Genomic DNA, 9,568 nt, shown 5'->3' with positions numbered 1-9,568 from the left:
AGTGCGAGATAATGGTAATATGTTGTGCGACAAGCTCCATCGTCATTATCTGTCATTTTCGTTAAATCGACGAAGACCTTTGATTCGTGAAAGCTTTAAAAATCGAATGGCCTTGCAATAGTAGTGTGAAGAAAAGGGCAAAACAATAATATTTACAAAAGTGGAAACATAATTGAAAATGTTTACGTTATCAATTAGTAAGAAATCAAAAATAGAAAAACTGAAAAAACAACTTTATTTGGTTATTGAAATGTCAAAGTCAAAATAGTGTAAATGTGATATTTTTTACTGTAACTTTGATTAAGATTTATTTATTTTAGATAAAATTATATCAGCCTAATGTTAATATTTTCTTGTACTTTTTCAGTCTTCTTAAGCTAGTATTTACTGTAGTTCATTAGCATTGGCTTTTTAAAAAGTAACAAGTCTAAAACCAAAACGATGCAGTGATAATGTTAATAATTAGAGCAATTACGATAAAAAGGCTGCAAACATTTTGGCCGTGTGTCGATAAGCAGGTTACCAAATAAAGGCAAGGGAAAAGATAATGAAAAGAAATGTTCAAACACACGAATGAGGTGAAAGAGGTGTTATAAATTCGCTCTTGGTCTTCGGCAGCAATGCGAAAAATCTGGCAAATTCAACCTGTGGGCGGGTGGGCGAATCAATTTTGTAAACAAAAAAACAAAGTTGCAGGGGAAACGGCTAATTGACCGCTCTCACATTCAAAATTGTGGTCAAGGCGTTTCTCAACACAGTTTTCGCTCTTGGTTGGTAGACCCCGGCAGCAACCAGGGTAGTCAACTGCCAAACGGTTTCATAATTGTTTTCAACGGGGCTATTATATCTTGCTACAAACATATTTAAAATTTTGAATATAAGTAGTAGTTTATATTTTGATAGTTTTAACACTATTTAATATAAAATGTGTATATTTTATAACATTTTATACAGCTAAATTGTTTAACCATTGAACCATGCTCAGGCCTGACAACCCTAATGCTCTCTTGCGCCGCCGCTCTCAGGCAACCAGACGTCACCAGCTGAGCCACCAACAACAATCGCCTTCGTCACCAGATGTATTTTGGTGTTGTTGCTGGTTGCATTTTATTTGGTTTAAAAAACTAAAAAGAGAGCAAACAAACGGTGGGAAAGCATTCCGCGACAACGCAACAATTTGCAGTCAACCAGCACGTGTGCCACTAAGCCAAAATTAGAAACGGGACGAGAGCAGGAGGAACACTGTGCCAGCGAGTGACGTGCTTGACATTGAACAACATTCGCGCGGGTCTCAGTCTCAGTGAAATAGGCGAAAATAAAACGAGGAAGCGCCAATATAACCAATACCAACATAACGCGTCAGCCGTATCAGCTGTTGGCCAAGTGCGTGCGGGTGAAAAAATTCATTATTAATTGTGCCACAGGCGAAGTCACAGCCGAACGGATTCCTCACCCGTTTTCCACATTCCCTCCTCATCTGAGTTGAGTTTCCAGTGCAGCGACACTAGCAGTACGAGCAGCAGGGGCAGCGGCAGCGGCAGCAGTCTGAACTGGAAATTGCAGGCAATTGAGCGAGCATTTACTCAAATCACTGTTGTGTAATCACTTGTAAAAGATGAGCGCTCCTCCCAAGAAGCACACCTCCAATGCCATCAAATTTCTATTTGGTGGCCTCTCCGGAATGGGAGCCACCATAGTGGTTCAGCCTCTGGATTTGGTAAGATTCCCATTCAAAAGTGTAAGTGAAACTTTACTCAAAAGTTCTCTCTCTTCGATAGGTGAAAACCCGCATGCAGATCTCTGGAGCTGGCAGTGGAAAGAAGGAGTTCAGGAACTCCTTCCATTGCATGCAAACGATTGTCAGCAAGGAGGGAGTCCTGGCTCTCTACACGGGAATCGGAGCTGCCTTGCTGCGACAGGCCACCTACACCACCAGTAGGTTGGGCATTTATACTTACCTGAACGATCAGTTTCTGGAGCGATTCAAGCACAACCCCGGCGTTCTGCACAGTATGGTGATGGGAACGGTAGCCGGAGCCTGTGGTGCGTTCATCGGTACTCCCGCTGAGGTGGCGCTTATACGGATGACCTCCGATGGACGCCTGCCGGTGGCGGAGAGGAGGAACTATACCAGCGTGCTTAATGCCCTGTCCAGAATCACGACTGAGGAAGGAGTCGCAGCCCTCTGGAAGGGAAGCTTGCCCACCGTGGGCCGAGCCATGATAGTGAACATGACCCAATTGGCCAGTTACTCCCAGTTCAAGGCCTACTTCCGGGATGGGCCTCTTAAAATGCAAGAGGGCATTCCATTGCACTTCTGTGCCAGTATGCTGAGCGGTCTCTTGACCACCATGACGTCCATGCCATTGGATATTGCCAAAACTCGCATCCAAAACATGAAGACCATTGATGGCAAACCCGAGTACCGGGGTACTGTCGATGTGTTATATAGGGTGGCCCGCCAGGAGGGCCTCTTCTCGCTGTGGAAGGGATTCACACCCTACTACTGCCGGTTAGGTCCGCACACTGTGCTGACCTTCATTTTGCTGGAGCAGCTCAACAAGGCCTATAACACATACATTAATAGCGCCAAAGCCAATGTGTAGAAATAGCGGCCAGAGGAAAACAGATTATCGAAGCGTGTAAATAACGTTAAGTTTAAACCAACATAGGGCATTTAAATGTCGGCAATTCCGGAGACAATATTACGATTTAACGACGATTAGCTTGGAAGAAAGTTTTGTAGCGCCATTATAATGGATTCTCAATAAAGCACATGTTAAAAGTGTCCAATCTTGTTTGAAACTACTGATGGTTTATTAATTTGATTCATATTGTCAGTTTCCCCCTGACTTTTACCCTGCTATCTTTCTTTCAAAGTCATGAGCGGGCGACTTCTATTTCTGTCGCCGGGCTGGTCATGTGGGTGGAGGTGGTGTGGGTGGTGGGTGCTGGCACATATGTTGTTATTGCACTTTAATTATTCCGAGTCCGTGTATAAAGCAAACAACGCCCCCCTCTCGGTTGAAATCACATATGTAGCTTCTGTTTACTAATTCCCCTGATAAACTTATCGCAGCTCAGCTGGAGCGGTGCTCGATGTTTGCCAGTGCAAAGTATAAACCCCAACGATAAACTCCGGCACTAAAGATTGCAAACATATTCCTAGTTTTCGCTTTCATTGATAAGGGAAATCGACTGATAACCTTTGTTCGCGTCTAAGTCAATTAAACAGTCGTGCCATAAAGTTTTCTATCATGTTTTGATTGTCAGTGCAAGTGTTGTATATCTTTGTTCTCCAACTTTATTTCCATTGGTTGCCCTTTATGACTGCCGATAATTAAATAATTTGATAAAATTATTTGCGGCAAATGGGTCAAAGGAATGCTAACCAAAAGGCCACAAAAAACTTAATTTGAATTTCTCTGGCTGCTTCTGTGGTTGTTGGAGAATTTTTATTTATTACAAACTGACCATAAAAATCCTCGCGAAAATTTATTTAAAAAGTTTTTTATTATGCCATAAGTTTGTTAACTGAAGCGTTACAGTATTCGTGTGGCGGAAGTGGGCCGCTCCGAGGGGGTAATAATAAGCGAGAATTACCCGAAAGCCAACAGCAAGGAGGCCATATTAAATATATTTTATAGGGCCTTGGTACAACGGCCAGAGACTTGGACGGAGTTTTCCAGATTACCAAATAGTATTTGGGTAATAAAATATTTTCAGCTTGGCCTGCATTTAACCACTTCTCCACATCTCACTGACTCTTTCCCCTCCAGCTGGTGCGACAAATCAAAAGTTTATCTCGTAAATAAATGAGCAAAATCTAACTTGACCAGGGGCCATGGGCCTGTTTTAAAAACTGGCACTTGCTTATGAAAAGCTCCGACTTGGAGACACTTTTTCTGCCCCTACTTTACTGGAAAAGTTTAAGCTGACTCCTGCTTAAGATTCTGTGGGATATTAGTTATCCTTTGGCCCTGGTACTTCAGGGTAATTAAAGTCAGCCGGAGGGTGCGCTCTCTAATTGGGTTCGTTAGTGGGAAAATGTACTTGCTTTGAGGCGCATTTGAATGGTGCCATTTACGGAAAAAGAATAATATTGATTTTCGGAATTCGGAAATGTAGATAATATGTAGCGTATGATCGAAGCCAAATTGGATTTCCTTTGACATCACTTAAATGGCGATTGAGCCTCCATTTAGCTTTGGGTTATGCTCTCACCGCAAATGTCAGCGCCTATTTAACATTCAGTTTTTAATTAACACTCAAAACATCGGCCCACCATCGAGGAAAATACAGATAAAGCGAAAAAGGGACGCCCGGCCGTGTAAATGTAATTAATTCAATGTCCCACACGACCAACCAAGTCAATTCAACCAAAGCCCCCATCCGCCCACTTCCGCCCATCCATACATTCAAACAAACTTCAATTAGGGCCAAATCCGACGACTATCTTTGCCTTTGGCCAGTGGCATTTCGCAGTTGGCTCTGATTTTCGTGAAATTCTTTTCCGCGGCCACAGCTGCGTTTGAATACCATTTTGAATACCCTGTAGGCGCTTTCCTAAAACGATTTATTGGAAAAATATTTACATCAAATTCTCGAATTAATTATTTGAAAACGTAAGCTGGCCTGTGCCTTTTGTTCTTTAATAGGCTTGCCAAATTCTGAGAAATGCAAACATTAATTACACAAATTATTTTGAAATAGGAACCGCATATAAAGCCTCTTGATATTTTGACGTTGGTGGATTTGGCCACGAGGCGTATGCGTGATTTTATGAAAGAAACTGCGTGGCTTTTCTTCTGAATTTATAAATACCTGATTTTAACATTTGGCATATCTTTGATTTGCAAAAATAAATGAGAAATATGTATATTTAAAAAGCAAAACCAGACTAAGGAAATACTGGATATCAAAATCAAGCCACATTTCAGCAAATGCCCGTTTTATTTTTCGAAATTTGGCCCCGATTGATTTTGGTATTAATGCGTTTTGGGGCGGCCCCAAGGCAGCTCCCTATCGATCGGCAGTATGCCAGAGGGGGTCTCGGAGTCGACAGGATTCGATGAGGCAATGGAATTGGATTTGGGATCGGGAAGCGCTAGGGCGATGTGGAAAAGCCACAGTGGACGAGTGGCTAGCCCCTCCGTTCGCCCATCGTCATGGCTCATAATTCAGAGTTTTCAGTTAACTGGTTGGCTGTCCGATTTGCTGGCCGGTTTAGTTCGGTCTGGTTTGGTGGCTTGGCTTTGCCTGCCGAGTGCCGAGTGCTGAGTGGTTTGCCGGCCGTTTGGTGCTCGTATTGTTTTTCGTGCTGCTCTTTATGTTACGCTAATTGCAATACGATGCTGCCCGGCCCGAAGCGTCAAACTAATTGCTTTTGCAAAACATTTGAAACGCGCAACTTTTTCAATTTATCTGTTTAGCGATGCCGCCTGTCCTTAGCTGGTTGCGACTATTTACAATGTCCTCTAAAGTGTATTGTTGCATGGACGCAAATTCATCATAAACAAGGACAATGCCAATGCACTTTATTTAGATCCTGCTGGGAAAAAATGTCGCGCTTTAAAGACGAGAACTTGTCCTCTCAGGACTTGTATTCCTTGAAAGAAGACGGGTATTTTGAAAAGACTATCTTGTAAATAGTTTTTGAGATTCATATTTTTCAGAAACAATTTATTCCGGGTCACTGTTTATCTGTGTGCATAGCATTTGCAGAGAAGGGGAGAGGCGATGAAAAGTGGGGGAAAAATAGCAACGCCGCCAGCGGAAACGGAAATGCAGAACAACTGCTCGCTGTGTTGTGTTCGTTCGCTGTTTCAATATTTTTTCCCCTGGCTGTTGCTTGTCGCCGATGCCGCCGCCAACCCGAATTTCCTTTCCAACTTCCGTTTTCCCATTAGGCGTGTACATAAAAACGTTGGACCAGCGCTCGAGACTTACCCAACTAGAAAACAGACAAGTAGCGCTCATCGCACACACAAAACTTTGCTGCCGGTTGAAAGTTTTTAAATTGATTAGTTTGTAGCCATCCCGGCGAGGATTTGAGGCATCGGGCGGTATCCCCTGAAAGAGCAACTATACGGCGAAACTGCATCCACCCGGCATTAGCCAAGTGGCTGCATTTCAATTAGCCAGGCCCGGGCAAACATGTTTATAAGGGGATCTGTGGCAGGCAGAACTTTGAACAAAAAAGTTTGCCGAGACTCTCAGCTCCTTTAGTGCTCAATTGAATGTATTGCAAGCTTGCCAAAGTGTTGTTTTTCTTCGCGGTAATTTAGGGATTTTCTAAAAATTACAGAGGATTATGACTGATTTTGTGGACCTGAGCTGACTTGACACTTGAAACGTTGTCCCATACAAGCTACTCCTAATGACCTCCAAGAGTGTTACTTAACAAGTTCCAATTTCCTTAAGGACCTGCTTTCTAACCCCTTGCTTGGATAATTCTTCAATGGGATCCGAGCCCCAAAGATTGAATAATCTAGGTGGGAAGTGTGCAATTTTGTTTGTTCCTTCAACTTTTTCAAGTATCCGCCCCGTTGGCAAGTTTTTCACAGGATTCTCCAGGATGTCTTTTGTTTTGATGTACCCTGTTATTTGTGGTGATTTTTTTTTGTTTTCATTTGTTGGGGTTTCCGATGCGTTTCTATGAGCTCCCTTCAGTTATTTAGTGAAAATTGTCATTTGTCAGCAGGGCGTCTCCGGCTGTGTTACGCCCCCCGGTAACCCAGAAACCTCAAAATATCCAAAAAAGGGGAGAAAAATCGAGGAAACTCCCAGCCAACTTTTCTATTGACTGGCAAAAAGTTTCCAACATGCTCAGCTTTTATTAATGTGCTCTCAAGACCGTGCACACTCGTATTTATCTACAAATCCCAGTTACTTCAACCAATCCCCCTTTTTATTTTTTTCCTGCACGCCCCGGCCAACTTTCTCTTGTTCCAACTTTCGCTTTGATTTTGCACTCTGGTTTTGTAAATTGGCTCACGGAAAGTTGCAGATGAAAAGTGGTCGCCAGCAGGAGCAGGAGCAGGAGCAGGACGAGCGCCCCAATTTCCCCCCCTCATATTCGAAAGTAATTTTTAATTCAGTTTTTTTCCTCGCTTGATTCCATTTAACAGACTCGCTTATGTAGAATGCATTTTAATTTATTTAATTGAATTCAATTTGTTACAAATTGCCAACGAGTCGCGCACATTTTTGTCCCGCGGATTTATTGAAGCATAAAATTTAAGACTTGTAATTTAGTGTGGAAATGGAGAGTTTTACGACGCCGTGTTACAGTGCGGAAGGGGCCGACAGGATCCCCAGGATAAAAGTGGGCGTGGCGGGGTGTGAGACATGGAAGTCGAGAAGCGACAACTACCAGTGTCGATGTCGATGTTGGGCTTGCGGCTCATCAGGCTCCCACGGCTGTTGTTGTTGTTTGCTGGCACAGGACATGTCCTGAGCGTGTGAATGCCGCTGAAGGCCAACTGCAGCCGCGGGGGGCCTCAACAGGGCAACACGACTCGTGTATCCCGCCCGCTGCTCGGGCCTCTGCCTTTTGGCCAACTGAATGAGCCCGTAATTTGTACTTGCATTCATGAACAGCAGTCACTTCTCCATTTCTTCTTTGACTCTGCATTGACAGAAAATGTTTTTTAAAACCAGATTGACAATAATAAATAAGAAATATCCTTGAGCCTGAAAAAAAGTGAAAAAAAACGGTTTCGTTCAATTTGTATTGCCTATAAAGGACATTTATCAAAATAGATTACACTTTTAGAAACTACAAGAGTTCTAACTTGACTCTATACGATTTAAGTATAAAATCTTAAAGATGATTTGCAAAAAACTTTTAAATTCTTAAATCTATATATTTTTTTTGTTATTTTTTATTAAAAAAGCACTCTATTTTTCTTAACATGTATTTCTGCGTGAAGTTATTCAACATATACTCCGACTAAGCGGCAAAAGAATGCGCGAGGCCTTTGGTGGCATTGCCAAGGATGTCGCAGTCGCCGCCGCGTTCGCTGTCCTGTCGTCTGTCAAGGTCAGCCCAAGGATAACGCAAATTTACGTGCTGCCCTCAAACTTCGACACTTTAGAATAGGGGGCGAAGAACCGGAGGGGACCCGGTCTCGTGTTGTGCCGTTGTGTTCCTCATCGCTCCTTGCAATATTTCATCCTTTTGTTTCGCTCCACTCACACATGCTCACGGGGCCACCATGCAGAGTCCTCTGTGTGTTTTATTCAATTTTTTATTCCTCACAAAGGAAAAAGAATATGGAAGCACAGGAGCAGGAAATTGCTTGTGTTTATGCTCCTCCCGATGTCCGTGATAATCCACTGATATGGACCGCTTCACTGCATATCCTTCAGCTCCTTCGACTCTTCATGATACTCATGATGCCGCCAAAAAACAAAACTTCATATCTCTATCGACAGCTTGGAGTTTCGGTTTTTAAAGGGGCTTCCCCTCTTCATTTGTTCTGTGTGTTTTTCGTCTTGGCTGTGGAAATTGTTCACGCATCCGGAATTGTGCAGGGCAAAATTCACGCTTCAACTGCAAATACCCTGTTTGTGTGCCATTAGATATTTAGAACAATGTGTTGCCATCACAGCCGTCAGGACATCAGAGGCTAGCGACTCCAATAACAATAACCCCACCAATCCCGAAAGGATCTCCCACGCCGGCTCAAAAGTGTGAACCTTTGGCATTGACACGTAGTCGTAGGTTTTTCACAGTTTTTTTTCGAATACAGTGAAGCATAGTTAAATTGAAAAGGGTATGGAATTGATTAAAATGTACTATTAAATTAATTATTTGCTATGTTTTATAAAGTTGTGTATAGAGTTTTCTTAAGACACCTGTACTCTGGATCAATATTCTTACTAATTAGGCTTGAATAGTGTTTTATGATAAGATAGCTTAAACTTCAATAGTCCTAGTTTCTCATTTCCGAGGACCAACTGTACTCCTTTTTTTGTCATAGGCTGTTCATTTTTTGGCTCCAAAACAACAAGGACTTATGGTGAGGACATTGTCATTGCTGCTCGCTTCCTAGCCACTGTCATATATTTATAAATGGTTAAATATAAACGAAGCTTGCCAACGCACAATGGCAAATTGGTAAAGGACCTGCCACACCCACACAAATAGCAAAATGCCCGCCTCCCTCCGCATATCCTACGAAAATAGCAAGGGCATTGTGTAGAGATATGGAAAATCGAACCGAGAACCGAGAACCTAGAACAGAGAGCACAATAAAGCTGCGCTTGAATTGCCACATCAGGTGGGCCTCCACGTCCTGTGGCGAGGATGGCTGGAGGTTCTTCATTTAAAGGGGGGCGATGAAAGGTCCTCAGCTCAGTTCATTGGGTTTGACTTGCTGTTTGTTTTATTTCCAGACGCGCTTTAATGTCGTTTATATTTATACAATTTGGGCGCCAGCCACGCCCCTTCATAGACCTTGGCCAAGGCAAGTGCAAGTGCCTATGGCCCCCCTACCAAGAGTGCCCTGACAGTCGCCGGTTTGCTGAATGGGCCAGGCCACGAGAACAATGAAAGGGTCGA

General features: G+C 43.0%; 1 protein-coding gene across 1 annotated transcript; it reads left to right on the top strand.

Moving 5' to 3' along the window:
* Positions 1 to 874: 874 nt before the first annotated feature.
* On the top strand, positions 875 to 2,788 carry LOC6505996 (mitochondrial 2-oxoglutarate/malate carrier protein). Its single transcript, XM_001964715.4, has 2 exons — positions 875 to 1,717; positions 1,779 to 2,788. The coding sequence occupies exons 1-2, from the start codon at positions 1,616 to 1,618 to the stop codon at positions 2,604 to 2,606; spliced, it is 930 nt and encodes a 309-aa protein (XP_001964751.1). The 5' UTR covers positions 875 to 1,615; the 3' UTR covers positions 2,607 to 2,788.
* Positions 2,789 to 9,568: the final 6,780 nt, after the last annotated feature.

Source organism: Drosophila ananassae, chromosome 2L (assembly GCF_017639315.1).
Source record: "Drosophila ananassae strain 14024-0371.13 chromosome 2L, ASM1763931v2, whole genome shotgun sequence".
Lineage (NCBI taxonomy): Eukaryota > Metazoa > Arthropoda > Insecta > Diptera > Drosophilidae > Drosophila > Drosophila ananassae.
This window is presented reverse-complemented; position numbering and strand designations above follow the sequence as displayed.

What these genes read in the sequence shown, in the direction of transcription:
- LOC6505996 (XM_001964715.4), top strand. Translation starts at nt 1,616, where the DNA reads ATGAGCGCTCCTCCCAAGAAGCACACCTCCAATGCCATCAAATTTCTA. An exon ending in TGGTTCAGCCTCTGGATTTG is followed by an intron (nt 1,718 to 1,778) that starts GTAAGATTCCCA and finishes TCTCTTCGATAG; the next exon opens with GTGAAAACCCGCATGCAGAT.